We start from the raw sequence: 16848 nt of genomic DNA, 5'->3' as shown, positions 1-16848 counted from the left end.
ACAGACAACAAAAACCAAGTAGATGAACACAGAGATACAGAGAAGATTTGATTATGGCATCTGCCATTGTGGTACCTTAATGAACAGTTTGGGGGACACTGAGAATGCTGAGCGAGACAATGGCTTATGAAAGGCTAATGCATTTAGAAACAACCCACCCCCATCCCATTCTCCAATGCACAGAGCCTTGGAGAAACAAGTCTGGACTCGCAGACACCTAGAGATCATTTCTCAAGAGATCCCGACCCTAGCTCACTGTTGCAGAGCCGCCAGCTCACTGGAATCTCCGGCAGTTCAAGAACATGGTATTTTAATTTGGCAAAATGACTAGACATACTTAGCAGCTCAGTCTGTGAATACATGGCTTACCCGGAACTCGATCCCCAGGGTGTTCCTAAGGGATCCTATGGACCTCATTTCCTTTCCTCTTCTCCATGTAGTACACTCAATCGCAGAATTCAGCTTTCCTTCTCATTCTTTTGTTCCCACAGACACACATCACTAAGACATTCCTATATTTTCGTTCATCAGTAGATACAGTGCGGAAATTTAAGAATCACAGTTGCTACAAGACACTTAGGACAGCACTGGAATGCCAGCCACCAGCTGCCTCTCAGTTCAGCGTCACACCCAAGCCAAGCCAGTTGTAACTCTCGTAAGTACATCTTCACAATGCCGCACAGCCCCAAATGATTCTACTTAATTCTGCTTCCAATAATCCACCACAGCTGTTGGCTGCTAATACAGAGAGTGCGGTGCTGGGATCTAGATGCCTTCCCCATATCGGATCTCTAACATTAAAATAACCATGTGGCAAAGAAGCGGTGTTTGCCCCGAAACTGGATGCAACCCAGAAGCTGAACTAGAATTTAAATCCTAAATCACGGATTTTTTTTCTAACCAAAGAGATTTTTCTTTTTAAGCATTTTAAATTGGAAGTTTCCCTTTCGCTAACTTTACGTAAAGCATGGAAGGAATGTCTTGAAGAACTGAGGACAAAACAGTGCCCAACTGGGACTATGTACAGAATGAAGCAGATTGAATCACAAAAGCCCTTTCAACTCCTCGTGCTTCAGAAAACGCAGAGCACTGCAGACAGAACAGGAAGATGGCCCCGAAGAAAGTAAAACATGGCCCAGATGAGGATGGATTAAAATCCTTTCAGGTGCCAAATCTTAGGAGCGTAGCACAGTGATTAACTGTGCGGACGCCAGTGCAAATCCTAGCTGTGCCATCTGCTGGTTTTGAACAACTGACTTTCATTCCCAAAGCCTCCATGCTGTTCTTTAAACAGGATGGTACCTATTGCATAGGCTGATTAAATGCCAGTGATGTACCTAGCCTAGCACCTGACATGGAGGAAGAGCACAGGGGGTACTCGTTTTTTAGTAAAATATGCAGAGTTTCTCTCATTTAAGACTATACTAACCTACCAATGAAATACAGGAGAGAAACTACATCTTCATATTTCACAGGCAAAAATTGAGAATCCAAGTTGTCAACTGCCTGGGGTAAGATCCTCAGGCTCGCCAGCCATGTAACTAAAGTAGCCCGACGTTCCCGCATCTTCAGCGCATCATTCACTGGGAAGGGAAGCACTCTTGCCTCCAAAAAGAGCACCGCGCATAAACAGACCATAACCTGAGTTTGCTTACTCTCTAAGGCAAGCAAACCTTGGTGTGCATATGGTAAATTCATTTTACTGTATTCTTTCAGGAGAAAGGCTCAGTGATACAACAGTGATCAGGAAACACAGCATGACTGGGAAGCTATGTTCCAATAACATATATTTATATTATGAAAGGGGGAAATGAACACTGGGGTGACATCTGCTGTCACTGCCACAGCTGATGACAATCCTCAGTCAATATTACATGCATCTCAGCTGGTAATTCTGGGAAATGAGATATTACCTAAATGTTTTATCAACCCCCACATGTGTATTTAAGTAAATACACAATATGCTGACCTTCTAGACTTTATCTAGTAGATTAGGAAATGCTCTGGCTTCACAGGAAATGGACAGAACAAAAACAACTGGAAGGGCCTAGGGTCTGGGCCACCTTGACCGGTCAAGATACCTATCTTTACTGCACTTGGAAGGAGGCTACCACATCAGTATCTGTCACAGATGCCTTCCAGGTCACCAGGAACACTTTTAAAAATTGAGATGAGCAACACGTCCATTCCCTCGTCACTCCTGCTACCCATATATGTACACCATCCTCTGCCCACGACAGCTGCTCTGGTTTGCCCCAACCAATGGGTGGGCCCAGGAACTAGCTCCTGATTGCAGTATGTCACTGCATCCCATGCTGGTCTGCCCAATTCTATAGGAGGCAGACCATCATGACTATTAACATCTCTTCCCCTAGAAACTGTGAGCACTGAGTGCTGAGCCCCTGCCTCGAGCACACGTCCATCTACCCCAAGTTCCCTCCCTTGATATATCTCCAATGAGCTTCTAGGCCAACCATGATGGACCAGACAGAGCCCTAACACATGCCAAGCAGAGATGCACATTCTTCAGCCTTCCGTTTTGGGTGTGGCCCTCAGAGAAACCTCCACCCACGTGCCTGGGAGACATCTTGCTGTCACCTCTTGTGTACTTCCTCACAATTAAGGGAATGTACATACTTGTTGAGGTGGTTTTTCTTGTCCTGGCTGGTCCCGCTGCCCTTTTCAGCCCCAAATAAACACACAAGACCTATATTAATTATAAAACTGTTGGCCGGTGGCTTGGGCTTCTTATTGGCTAGCTCTGTCTTAATTATTAACCCATTTCTATTAATCTAAGTATTTTCACATGGTCTTGGCTTGCCAGAGAATGCCCTCCATGTCCTCTCGTCCAGGGCTTTACATGACACCTTTCATCATAACTAATGAAACCATAAATATCTACCTTCAACTCCATAAAAGACCACAGAAGGATAATATGTAAACTCTAGAACTGACAGAGACACATACTTTTAAAGTTATTGCTTTTTTTAAAATTTCAGCTTTAGTAAATGGATAATTAAAATAATTTCTGGAAAACAAATCCTCAACATCAAATAAAACCTTAACTGTCTCATAGATTTTGTAGTGAAATAAATCTACCCTTACTCTTAACTATGTCAAGTCCTAAGAAAACATATAACCATCCTTGAAATTATACTCCCCAGTATGTGAAGCCCCTGAAGTCAAATAGAGAAAGAAAAACCATGAGCTCTTAGTCAAGCTGAACACTCCTTTCACTGAGCGGACTTACTACCTCCTGATTTAAGGGGAAAGTGAAGTGTCCCACACCCCTCAAAACCATTTTCACACAAAAATTCACGATATAAAATGGCATTATATAGAACCTTCTAGAGTTTGCACATGTTCCTAAAGGAGTAATTATAACCCAAGTATACACAGGGAAACCACACATAGCAGGGATGCTCCAGTTTGGGTTTTCAGGGTTTGCCATCAGAAAGCTTTTGTATCCCTGCCAACTCGAAGTCCACTTTCCTCTATCCACTATCCTACATGACACTAGTCATCCTTCTAAAGTCTGTCTAAAGATGATTTCCTACTGTAAATCTGAAGCCTTCCATCATCCTTTCATTTATTAGAGACCATCGGAGTAGGTGATTCAGTAGTTAGCAACCCGTATGTAAGATTTACTTTAAGGGTCTGATGCATACTACTGTAAAGCTGACGGTCCTTAAGATCCAGAGCTGGGAGCTGGGAAGATGGTTCAGTCGGTAAAAGTGTTTGCTCTGCAGACATGAAGTAAACTTGAAGCCCCAGGACCTGTGGTGACATGTGCCTGTCACCCCAGCACTAACACAAGGTAGACAGAGAGATTCCAGGGCCCACTGGCCTGATGGGGCACTCCAGGTTCATTGAGAGACTCAACAAATAAACAAGCAAACAAACGACTAAATAAAATGGAGAAAGAAAAAGTTCCAAGGGAAACTCTAGCTTCTATATGTGCACAGAGAGAAGCACACTCATTTGTGCTCTTCCATGTGTACATACATACCCATTAATTAACTAATTATTAGTAATTAAATGAGCTCACTCACACTCCTGCTACTGCAGCCAGAGCTATTCTCTGGCCACCATGGTCCCCAGCTCATGACAGACTGACTTCACCTTCAAAACCTGAGCCAAAATGAACCCTTCCTTCCTTAAGTAGTCTTTGTCAGGTACTAAAAACTAATTAATACATCCTATCCCAAACAACTATAGGATAGAAAACAAAGAAATAGGCATCTCAGGGGGTTTGTAAGCTGCAGTACTTGAATTACTGTCTGGCAATCAAGAGGAATGCACATTCTCCCTCAATCTAAAGCAGCTTGTTTATCCTATCGTTCCTAGCCACAGAAGAAAATTCAGAATCTATTTCCTCAATGACAACCAAAGATTTTTGTAGAAGAGTTCAAAGGGCCGGCTCTGAACTGCTCAGCAATGGCTGCATCCATGCACAATCATTGTGGACTGAAAGCAAAGATCAGAAAAGACAGCAATAATGAAGCCAAGGGCTGAATTTAATCTTCCAGTTTCAAATACCAGTTTAATTAAGACATGAAATGCTCAAGGAAACTACAGTAAACATTTCCTCCCTCCCACAGATTTACAAAGGCAGGCAAGAGGCTAAGAGAGCCTTCATGGGGGCCAACATAGCTTGTTTCAGATAAACTATCCTGACCTACTCCATTTAAAATGTACTAAAAATGTTCTCTTGACTCCCCAACTTGTTGGTGTTGGACTAATATCTATAAGATGTTTGTTCTATAGTGATTTAACATAAGCAGGTCCTAAGCCAGAGTGTCTGAGGATCCGTGTTAGAGCAGATGTCTGGGTTTGAATCTCATCACCACATCCTTAGCTATGTTCCTGTTTAAAATAAGAGCATCTCACCCACAGGGTTTCTGTGAAGCTTTAATTGGCTGATATATTTGCAGCATTAAAAGGATGTGCAGGATTCAGAAAGTGCTCAGTGAAGGCTAGCAGCCACTGTTATCTTCTGGAGGAGAATGTCAGAGTCAGCCTGACTGGAGGAAGTGCCCTGTGACCCCATGAGGAAACGAGCACTCACAAAACCCAGAGAATTCACTCCCAAAATAGGCACCGTGCGTTGTTTATTAAAATCGTCAGTGTCTTCAAGGCCCTGGCAACCAAATGTTTTCACAAACATAAAGCATCTGATTCCGAGACAATGCTTCCTGTTCAACAGCAGGTAGATAACTTTGGGGCTTACATGTTCTAATAACTAAACATATCTAAGGGAAACAGAAGTTTTCCAATCTAATGCTATGTCATCAATCATAGCTCATAGAAAAAGATTGCTGAAATGTATGTCCCTACACAGAACAAGACCCTAAATGAGGAAACAGCAGTCCCAGTCAGATGAGGAGGCAGGAGGATCTCTGTGAGTTCCACACCAGCCTGGGGGAGGTAGAGAGAGAGAGAGAGAGAGAGAGAGAGAGAGAGAGAGAGAGAGAGAGAGAGAGAGAGAGAGAGACAGAGAGAGAGACAGAGACAGAGAGAGACAGAGACAGAGAGACAGAGAGACAGAGAGACAGAGACAGACAGAGGCAGAGACAGAGAGAAAGAGAGAGAAAGAAAGAGAGAGAGACAGAGACACAAAGAGACAGAGAGACAGAGAAATTTTAGGTTTGTAGAGATGTGATATTCAATGAAATTACATTTTCAACTTCCTATCAATGTCAAGAATATACATTAACTAAAACTAAGTTCATCTTCTATTCAAAACAAACGCATTTAGCACACTTTCTCACTCTGGTTATTGGAAATCACTCTTAATTCATTCCTTTCTTGGGCCTTCTACACCCAGTTTCCCATGCAACAGATTCCTGATAGAGACTCTGTTCTAGGTCTAACCACCAAATACCAGACTATCTTTCCATCTCCTGGCCTCGTCCCTGAACCCACTCAATGTCACACATATTTGCAGGTCAGTTTTCTCTTCTTCTACACTAGAATTTGCAAACCAGGCTTCTTACTGGTTTGTCTAGGTTTGGCGGTCAGCTGACACTGGGTTAATCAGTTGGCCTGCACTGAAAGGGTGGGGGTGGAGTTTGAGTAGTTGGCATCAGCAAACAGGTGTTGCATGCGTAGATGACTCCAGTAAGAACCCTAGGCAACAAGGCTCAGGTGCCAGCACTACTGCACACTGTCCCACAGTGGAGGGAACACCTGGAGGCTTGTCCCTGGCTTCTCTATGAATTTGCTCTGTATGCCTTTCCCTCTGCCCCATTGCCTCTACCTATGGGTTATGTTCAACAAAGCTATGATTATAATAAATGTCACTGTCCATCCAAAGAGTCACTGAGCTGAATGGTGCTATAGGGACTTCCAAAATCACATCCTGTTCTTTCTTCACTACTTTGGTGGAATCATTTACATTCACACTAAGGTTACGAGCATCTTGCCCAGTACTTGGTCTTTGGAACATGTAAGGTTTATTTATTGGAGGAGCACATCCCACAGTGTGAGGATACCTGGGGGAGGGTCAGTTCTCTCCTTCCTCAGGTGGGCCCCAGATTGTCAGGTGTGGAGGCAAGCACTTTTACCTTCTTAGGCATCTCAAGCAATCCTCCTTTTCTCCCCAGTCCTGAAATAGTTATCAATAATAAATTTGCCTCTTCTCCTGCCTTCTTAAGTATCTTTACATGTACTTATTTTTATTTTTCAGGTCATTTTTTTCTCCATAATTTACCTCAAAAGTCCCTGTGCACTTTGCAAACATCCTCCTGCGAATCATACTCAAACTCCAAATGCCACAGCCATGTGAATATTTAATAATAATAATAAAATAATAATAAATTTGCCTCTTCTCCTGCCTTCTTAAGTATCTTTACATGTACTTATTTTTATTTTTCAGGTCATTTTTTCTCCATAATTTACCTCAAAAATCCCTGTGCACTTTGCAAACATCCTCCTGCGAATCATACTCAAACTCCAAATGCAACAGCCATGTGAATAGCCCAAAGATACAGAGCTGCATGCTCACACACACCCCACCTCACCCACCCCCATCTCCTATTCCAATCAATCCTGCTGGAAATTCAGGCCAAACTCCCCTTCTCTCTGTTCATAACTTCCTTTCTGTAACCAAACTGTCAGTAAATGTTAGCTCTGTACTCAAGTCTACCCACTTTGAACACTGTTGTAACAGCCTAGCCCATACCTGTAACAGCTTCAGAGACAGCCACCAGGCTTTAATTCTTCTCTCCCATAGCTGTTCTCAACATAGACGCTGGAGTGATCCTCGCCAGTCACAATTCTGATCCAGCCCTGCACTATTGGAAACCCTCCCAGGGCATCTTTCCGTGTTCTTGAGAGTGTCATGGGGGTACGGAGACAGCCAAGAGGCCAGCAGGGCTGGAATTGGAGGAAACATTCAGTAAGGATTTACTGAATGAATGGATTTAATTGGTGTGTCAAGATGTAAGCCTTTAAATACTCAGAGATAACTATTTATATAACTCTACAGCTACCTAAATAGAACTCTAGAGGAAGAAGCAATAAAAATCTTTCTTTGACTACTAAAACAAACCATTTGGGGGGGAAACGTAGCACAGTGCTACAGTCACCAGGGCTATGCAGTGTCACTACCAGACTTCACTAGAAGCATTCGTGCAGTGTCTTCCCAATGGTCCTGCTAACCCCATTCCAGGCCACCTTGTGACCAACTTTACCCATAAGTCTGTCCACACCACCACCAACAAGCCTGGTGTGCTCATGATCCCAGAGCACTTCCAGAATGCCCTTGTTTCCCCACATCCTACGGAGGGCTTTCATGAGTCTTCTCGGGTCTTTACAAACACACCAAAACACCTGGCCCATTACTTAGGCTCTCTGCTGGATGATTTTGACATAATTGCTTTGATTTACATCATTCTATTTTGAAATTTAAAGTAAGTTCATTTAACCCTATTTCCAGTGATAATTACCATTTTTATTATTTGGTAATAAAGGCTTTATTTTTATTACTATTTTAAAGGTTTAAATTAAGGAAGGGCTGGCTTTTTCATCTAGAGAATTTATACTCTCTACCATTTCTTCTGCCTTGCCTTTAGATTGTGCTAAGAAAGCCACTGTGATATTTATACCTAAGTTACTATCGGGAAAACACGTTTTGAGGCAACAAAGGAATGTAGAAGAAGGGATGAATGAATGACTTAGATGTATAGGATAAAAACATGCTCCCACAGACATTCCAACTCAGTTCCCTGTCTGTAAGGCAGGGATAAACATGTAATGCCACAGGGCTGTAAGAAAGATGTGTGATAATATGAGCGAAGTTCCCAGAGCTACAACTGCATAGAGGAGGTAGTTACCAAAAAGTTCTGACTAGAAGAAGGAAGTAGAGGGAGAACCAAGGGAAAAGGAAGAGGAGGAGGGAGGATGGGAAAGAAGGGGAGAAATAGTCCAGCTCAGAGCTGGGAACAGCCAAATGCTGAATACTTATATCTGTGGTTGTGTAGAAGGTCAGGAATGTTGGACTTGGTGTCTGTGTCCTCATCCTGATGAGTCAACTGTCCTTTGGGGTATCTTTAGCATCCTATGCTGACAATGTTAGCACCATTATTTGTCCCTCCTAACCTAATCTCTTCTGTAAACTTTTCTACCCAAACTTCCATGTTCTCCTTACCATTTAGATCCCTGTCTCTACTCACAGCTAGCTTCCCCCAGCTACTTCTTGTGATCAAACCTGATGGAGTCCACTTTGCCTGTGTTGGAGAAGACTGCCTTTTCAAACATTCATGTCTTGTCTCTAGTGTATATATACAGAGGCTAGGTAACTGCCTCAGTTACATGAGAAGAAGGAAGGGGACAAATGACGGTTAGGATCCTCTCAAGTTGACAGTTTTTTGAAGTATCTGACTCATTTAGGGACACCTATTCCCTGTCCTGCTCTCGCATGAAAAACAAATGTCCCATCCCCCCACTCCACAAGCAAGCTGGAACCAGCCACTTCAATCCATGAGGACACTTTGGTTTTCTACATGACTTCGGGAGTGTCCCTTGTACTTTCAGCATTTGAAATTGCCATTTGTCTACATGTTCTCATTAATCTTCACTAGTAACTTGGATTGTCTGAAGGATATTTCCAGCTTCGTCGATAGCTTATAGAGCTTCGATCCTCAAACATAGGTGGGGAGGCAGCAATTTCTCTTACTGCACAGTGCAGACCTACCTGCTCATTTGTCTCCTCCTGGCTTGTTAGTAAAAGCTCACCACCTACACTTCCCATTTTACCCCTTTCCAAAAGCATTCAGCTCCCCTTGTCACTTATAAAGTGGACAGTGATGTATCAAGAGTTATCCAGTGCAGGTGTAATATCAAAAAATTTATCTTGCTATCCATGCTGGCTAGTTCTTTGTCAACTTGACATAGGTTAGAATTATTTTCTTTTTTTTAGAAAAGGAACCTCAATTTAAAAAACTGGCCCACCAGACTGACCTGTGGGCAAGCCCATAGTTCATTTCTTGATTGACAATTGATGGGGCAGGGCACAGTTCACTGTGGGCAATGCCTCCCTTGGTTTGGTGGTCCTGGGTGCTATAAAAAGCAGGCTGGGCAAGCCTTGAGGAACAAGCCAGTAAGCAGCACTCTTCCATGGCTTCTCCATCAGCTCCTGACTCCAGGTTCCTGCCCTGACTTCCTTGGATGATAGACTACAAGCTACAAAAGAAAAATGAATGAACCCTTTCCTCCCTAAGCTGCTTTTTTGGTCATGGTGTTTTGTCACAGCAACAGAAACCCTAACTGAGACTTTATCGTTATCTCCAGCCTCAAACAGAAAGAAGTCACAGAGTATGCCACACTAAAGAGAAGGGCACAAGATCCTTTTGGGACATGGAGACCACCCCCATACCCTAAGGCCTTCTGTGGCATGGCTGTCTAGGGCTGTGTGGAGAAAGGTACCAGTCCAGGCAAGCTGGAGACAGACGCTATGGGGGTGAGGAAAGACAGACCAAGGAAGTGGTATCTGACTGGGCCGTAAAAGGGGGTAGGTGAGAATGCACAGAGATTCAACTGACTCTGCTATACGTTTATGACTAATTACAATGTATATTGAGTATTTTAACATCTGTAATTATCTCTCCTCCTCACACTGTACCTTGAGCCTCTGTGGATCCCAAAGAAATGTGAGGCAGATCTCACCTACTCAGGGACAAGCTACTGGGACTCGGGGGCTTTGTCATCTGTCACTCCTACAGAGTCCAGTACAAGCCTTTCAAAAGTATGTGTGGCAGGGCTAGGAAAGCGGCTCAACAGTCTTGCTGCACCAGTTTGAGGTCTGTACCTAAGTCAAGCACATAGCATCATCTACATCCCCAGTGCTCCTATGGTAAGATGGGAGGCGGAGCCAGGAGAATTCCAGACATGCACAGTAACAAACAGCAAAGCAGAGACCCGGTCTCAAACAAAGCGCAAGAGAAGGACCACACCTGGATCTGTACTCCCACCTCCAGATGCACACTACGGAGCACACATGTATGTACGTACACACACACACACACACACACGCACGCACGCACGCACGCACCATATGCTGCACGGGGACACTGAAAAGCTTCTGAAGGGAAGGGAAAAGGCAGAATGACACACAGACAGATAATAAGATGCAACTCAACCATCCCATTTCCACTCCCTCCTTTTCCTGTACCTCCGCTCCTTGGCCTATCCACTGGCAGTGGTGTCCTACCCCCTCCGTTCATTGCATAAGACCCTTCCAGGCCCAAGTCCTTATGCTTTCCCAGCTGTTTTCCCTCTGGCCCGTCATCTTCTCCAGTCTCTTCCTTTCTGTGATCCCGGGGTTCAGCTCAGTGTTTATTTCATCTCATTAAGCACCAGAGTCACTGCTCTGCTCAGCAAATTTTAAATTCCTCACGGCCAAAAGCCACATCTTATCTGTTTTGTATGCCCCGCCCCCACTCCTGCCACCCAGACATGTCCTCAAACACAAAAGAACCTGGCAAATACTTGACTTAAGGACTAAGCCCTTCCAGTGTTCCTATCGTGCAGGTCTAATGGTCTTTGACTGAGTGTCCAGTTCAAGAGTGCACTGGACAAAGTTAGACATCAAAGTGTTCTTTCCCAAATAACACAGATCCATCGCTCTTAAAATCTGCAGTCACCAAGTCAACAGTGAGTAGCTTTAGCAATTACAGAAAGAAAAAACAGTGTAGGCACACAAAGAAGAATCTGCTTTGTAACCTCCTTCCTGAACTGCTTGTCCAGCCGCACTGCAGGTGAGGGACTTGTCACTCCAGGGCAATTCAGTAAGGTAAATACTCACTGCCATACACACTTTCCCCAACAAAGAGATACTGGATGAGGTCAAGGACCTCAAACTTCAAAGATGAAATTTAACATGTTGAAATGAAACTGCACTTTTAAAACTCCCCGAACAGGCACTAAGCAACTTCTCCTTAACATCTACAGAGTAATTCTACGTAAATCCCATTAAATTCACACATTTCTATAAGGAAAAGCCTTAGAATCTAAATGTAAGAAATACATCAGAATGTGGCCCCAATAATATTAGGGTGGAGGAGGCAGATCTTGGAACTAGTGTATAGGAAAGAATAATTGGATGGTTGACTAAAATTAACAAGTTGGTTGGGATCCTCCTGGGAACACACTTTAAGTTCTGGAAGACATCAGGTAAACAGAGAAAGACAAAAAGAAAACTAGAGAAACCAAAAGAAGACACTCTAAAGTAAGATAACGGAGGATCTTTGGTGATTCCACAAATCAGTTCCTCTTGGAAAGGGAAACACAGGCTCTACCACTATGTAAGCACTTACAGCAATTGTCTAAGACGAGGCTGCCCATGGCATCCCCACACTGGGTTCATCTCAGACGACTGCCTATTTTCCACTTTTTGTAGGAAAATACAATAACTGACATGCTAACCGGAAGCCGTGGAATCATTATTTTTGAAATTATCTTCTTAAACAAAATGAAAAAGTTCACAATTGTGTCTAAAACTATTATTATTGGGTTTTTGTGTGCGTATTATCCATAAATACTGAAGTAAGAACCTTTCTATGGGGGCTGGCAAGATGGCTCCGGGTTAAGAGCACTGGTTGCTTTTCCAGAGGGCCTGGGTTCGATTCCCAAAAGCACAAGACAGCTCACAACTGGTAAGTGCAGTCCTGGAGGATCTGACCTCTTTTCTGGCTGTAAAAGAACATTCCTATGTGAAATTTCCAGAGCTCTTTCTGGCACTGGCAACCTCCCTGTGGTGACCACAAGAATGGTGAATGCCCCACATGTTCATGTGACCACTGAGATTCCATCCCTCTGTCCATCTGAGTCTACCACAGTAAGGACGAGGATAAACCTGACATGGTGGCGTGTGCCTGGAACCCTAGCACTTAGGAGCGAGAGCAAGAGGCTCAGAGGTTCAAGGTCACTCTCTGCTACACAGCAAGTTCCAGGCCAGCTTGGGCTACGTGAGATCCTGCTATTGGAACACAACAGCCATCAAAGACAAAAGAAAACAAAAGCCCCCACTTAGAAATGGAGTAGAGAAAAGTAGAAGACACAGACAAAAGTTCAGTGGAACAGTGGAGTCTGATCCCAAGATTTTTTGTTTGTTTGCTTTTGTTTTTTGTTTTTCAAGACAGGGTTTTTCTGTGTAGCTTTGTAGACCAGGCTGGCCTTGAACTCACAGAGATCCACCTGCCTCTGCCTCCTGAGTGCTGAGTTAAAAACAAGCGCCACAAACGCCCGGTGCTAAGACTTTTTTAAATGACTAGAAAAAAGGAAAAAAGAAAAAAAATAAAGAATTAAGAGAGCTGGGGTATGATATGATAATGATGGATAAGTTAGACAATTTGACTACAGCAGTAATTATGCAATGTGTCTACCAAGTTAATGTCTGCTAATAAAATTTTACTATAACTTCTTTTAAGTATGAAGATAATAAAGCATAGGGTTATATAATATCTTCCTAAATGAAGCTTCGAGAAATCCTACACAATCAGAATTAATTTAACCAGCCAATTAATACCAAGCTCTAGTAAAAAAAAAACTAAAAAAAAAAACTGCAATTGTCACTTAAAGAAGTAAAACTGACCATTTCTTTTACATTCCTATAAATCATTTTTATTTTCTATGATTTTCAAGTTCAGATGAGAGAGAAGTCACAGAGCACCACAGAACACATGATTGCCTGATGTAAAGTTTTCCAGAGGACTCAAGGCCCCCCAGAAATCACCCAAAAGGACAAAAGCATCAGGAAAGCCTCACTCTGGTTAGCAGAAACCCCTCTTATGGGCCTCCAGTTTGTTTCCCCTTCTTTTTCCTAGGGGAAGATGGAAAACAGCTGTTCAGTTTTCCCTTTCAGGCTCCTTTTTCCTTCCTGCCTGGCCCATCCCATCCCTTAAGAGAAGCAGAAACACAGCAGGTGATTCCAAAGGCCAGCTGGCTTGATTGTCCCTGGGGCTGGAGAAAGGAGCCCTTTTATACCTCCTACAATGACATCACTGGCCTGCTAAAAAGAAAGGTTCTCCCAAGAAAGTGTGGAATTCTAGAAATGCACTGATAGATATAGTTCGACAATAAAAACAGTGTTGCTTCAAGAACAACTTACAGTCGGCACTGTGTCGAGGGTCAGCAGCTCCCCTGGCATCGGGGTTCACTCCCATCTGTGTGTGTTGTCTTGGAGTGAAGCTTGGCACAGACTATTTTTGACCTACATCAGTGACTTGCACTCTTGGATTTCTTGTCACTGGCAACCTCTGCATATAAGTAGCTTTAGAAACGTAGCATCCCCTTCTATACCCCAATCCAGAAGAGAGCGCTGCATAGTCACTCAGTTATTCAGAAAGGGAGCAATCTATACTGGAATAAAGGCATCATCTGAAAATCGCTGTGTTTACTGACACAGGAGTTGTCAGCAATCATCTTCTAGCAGCCACAGCAACAGGAAAGCCAGTACCGTCCCCTGTGACTTCATCAGGGAAATAGTACAGACATACAAATTGGTGAGCACAGCTCCTTCACAAATTCTTTTCAGGATTTATAAAATGCTGGTTGAGTTTTCTTAGAGCGTCTTCCATGTGTGCTACTGTGCCACAAGCCTATTACTTAGTGTCTTCTGCTTTAAACACCTATTGTTTATGCACATGAAAATAATGTAAACACCTGACTTGATCAACAAATACAACTTTACAGCCCTATGGCATGTGTGTATGACCTGGCTACCTCAAGCAGAAAGATTTAAATGACAGCTGTTTAAATTGGCTGGGGCCTATTCAATTTTTTAAAGTCTTTTATCTTTGTGTTTAGCTTTGACTTTTGAGATGGGGTCTTATTATGTAGGCCTGTGGCTCACTAGATGCTCAGTCCTGGAACTCAAGGCAATTCTCCTGCCTCCCATCACTACCATGCCAAAAGTCTCCAATTCTTCCTAAAAGAGTGTGAATGCTAGTTAATTAAAATACTGTGGATTTAATATGACTTTCACAATAATTGAAGAAGATAGTAACTATGAATTCTATAAGTAAGTCCCCCCAAAAGTTTTGTTTTGGTATGAAGATACATACATTCAGTGACAAACTCCTTGTGACCCTGTCTAGGATGAAGTTGATGCAAACTGCTCACAGCAGACATGTCCTATGTGTAAGGGGGCTGGAGAGAGAGCTTAGTCAGTACAATGTCACACAAGCAAAAGGACCTGAGTTCAGACTTCCCAGCACCCATGTGAACAGCTAGTAACACATTTATTTGTTACGTTTTTATCACAGGACTTTCACTAGCCCAATAATGACTCACCTAACAAATATTCAAGCACAAAACACCGAAGCATATCGTGTTCATCGTGTTCATTCTCAGAGCCTGTACATATTCGTGTTCAGTCTCAGAGCCTGTACATAGTACTGAACGTAGACATTCTTCTCCTTTGAGAACAGCTTCACATTTCTACAGAGATCATGTTTCCAAATGTTTCCAAGAGAACTAAAACACACAGAAGGGAACCCGGGGAGAATCTTAACACACATTAAAATTCAGTATTATTCTTGAGTTAAGAACTGAACGAATCCATTCCACTCAAGAAATAAACAGATGGCCTCAGCATCTTTTCTTCTCTTTCCAAGCTAAAATCGCCCCCTTTCTTCTCTGACCCAAAGGAACAGACTATGAGAATCTGTCTTCTCCGGCAGGTTTATACTTCTGTGGGTATCTGCAAAAGAATCTGGAGTTGAACCCTGCAACAGACTGCAGCCTGTCGCCATATGGCAATTAGGAGCAGTTAGAGACCAAAGCTAGTTCGCAAGAACTGAGAATGCAGCCTGGGGGTCTGCAGGCACGAGAAGAGGCCTTCCGGTGGAGAAGAGGCCTTCTTCCGGTGAGGTCCTTACCAAGCTGAGATGGGGTGGGATGGAAGAGGAGAGCTTGAGGACAAAAGGGAGCTATCTGTAAACAGTTGCAGAAGCCTGAGAAGTACATGATCATCCCGGGAACTGACAGTTCATGGGCAGTGACTACAAAATACAATAAAGCAGATCTATAGACACCTGAAATGTGAGCCTTCAGTAATGTGAACTGGGAAGTACAGAGGACAAAGTGTGCTATTTGCCTTTGTCTCTTTCAGCTTAAGGTATGTCACAGATGACCTATAAAATGATCGATTGAGTCTCCCACCTTCAGCATTTCCACTCGACTAAAATGAAGACAAGGCATACACCCTACCTCACGCTCCATTTCTACTAGGCTAAAATGTGAATAAGTATACTTTGAATGACATGCAGGACCACTAGGCCACTTGAAAACGTTAAGCATGCAGGTGGATGCCTGTTCTATCCATTGCCTGTCCTCCAGGTGACTAACTGCTTAGGAATTTGTAGATGAGAGTTAGTTAAAGTAATGCCCAACACTTTTTGGTTTTCTTCTGTTTTTGAAAGATTTTGCCATCAGCTGAGCAAATCACCCTGCTACATGAGCTCTGAAACACCAAAGAACAAGAAACCACTTGAGTGCTACACTTGTTTATTGTATACACAGCAATATTTTCTTTGAAAAACAAGTCTACCTCTTAAAAGAGACTTTACATTTAGATTGGGACAGTAGAGAAGGATTTTGGAAACATTCACTTCCAGCTCTTGCTAGCAGCAAACAGTTGCACGCAGTGTTTCAGGGGTATGGGATTCTGACCTCCACTTCCCATTGACACTCATCCATCATATGGCTCTTATGGGAGGATAATACCCTAGTGAGTACCCTGGGTTTAGACACCAGCCTCATTCCCATGTCCACCCCTGACTACAGGTACACAGATTTGGGCTGTACAGTCCGAACAGCTGCTAGTAATTTAGTTACCTCCAGAGGGTTTTAGTCTACAAATCACAAAAGGAGGAGATAATGTAATTCCAATATGAGAAAGTCTCAAGGCACTAAATATAGTAATAGGAACAATCCTGCCCTGGGTCAGACATTCTTTCAGTGGGGTCACTGGTCAGAGCAACTCTTCAGGTGTCTTTCCCTCCTTCAGAATGGCAAACACCCAGCCCCTCTCAGGAATGGAATGAAGCTTCCATTGATGCAGTTCCCACCATAATAGGCCCTGGTTCTCCCCCAGATGCCTGCCCCAAACACAACTAAGGACAATAAAAGGGTAAGGCATGTTAAAATATTTACTATATTTAGGACTGAGACATTCTAACGGCTGAAAAGATATTTGAATTAGGCTTAATCAGTCTCTCTCTCTGATTTCTTGGACTGTTTTAAAAACAAAGATTACCACTGCATTAACCCAAATTATTCTCCTTCTTTTCCTCCACTTGCTAAAATCATAACATTAAGAATTATGTGATTTTCCTCATGTGACAC

At 43.0% G+C, this 16848-nt stretch overlaps 1 protein-coding gene across 5 annotated transcripts in view; it reads right to left on the bottom strand.

Moving 5' to 3' along the window:
* The window catches only part of Dse (dermatan sulfate epimerase), a 58841-nt gene that overhangs the window by 38687 nt on the left and 3306 nt on the right, over window positions 1-16848 (bottom strand). The window contains exon 2 of one of the 5 annotated variants that reach the window (XM_021229079.2): window positions 7184-7377. The exons of 2 other annotated variants lie outside the window; for them this stretch is intronic. Coding sequence is in view for 1 of the 3 variants with exons in the window: in XM_021229076.2 (XP_021084735.1) it covers window positions 14794-14827 (34 nt within the window). In the remaining 2 variants the exon portion in view is untranslated. Of the gene's footprint in view, window positions 1-369; window positions 642-7183; window positions 7378-14793; window positions 14977-16848 lie in introns of those variants that run through there. 2 more of the 5 variants (XM_021229076.2, XM_021229081.2) reach the window with 2 other exon arrangements.

Source organism: Mesocricetus auratus, unplaced genomic scaffold (assembly GCF_017639785.1).
Source record: "Mesocricetus auratus isolate SY011 unplaced genomic scaffold, BCM_Maur_2.0 Super-Scaffold_100018, whole genome shotgun sequence".
Taxonomy (NCBI): domain Eukaryota; kingdom Metazoa; phylum Chordata; class Mammalia; order Rodentia; family Cricetidae; genus Mesocricetus; species Mesocricetus auratus.
Note: the sequence above shows the minus strand (reverse complement) of the source record. Positions and strands in the feature narration are given on the sequence as shown.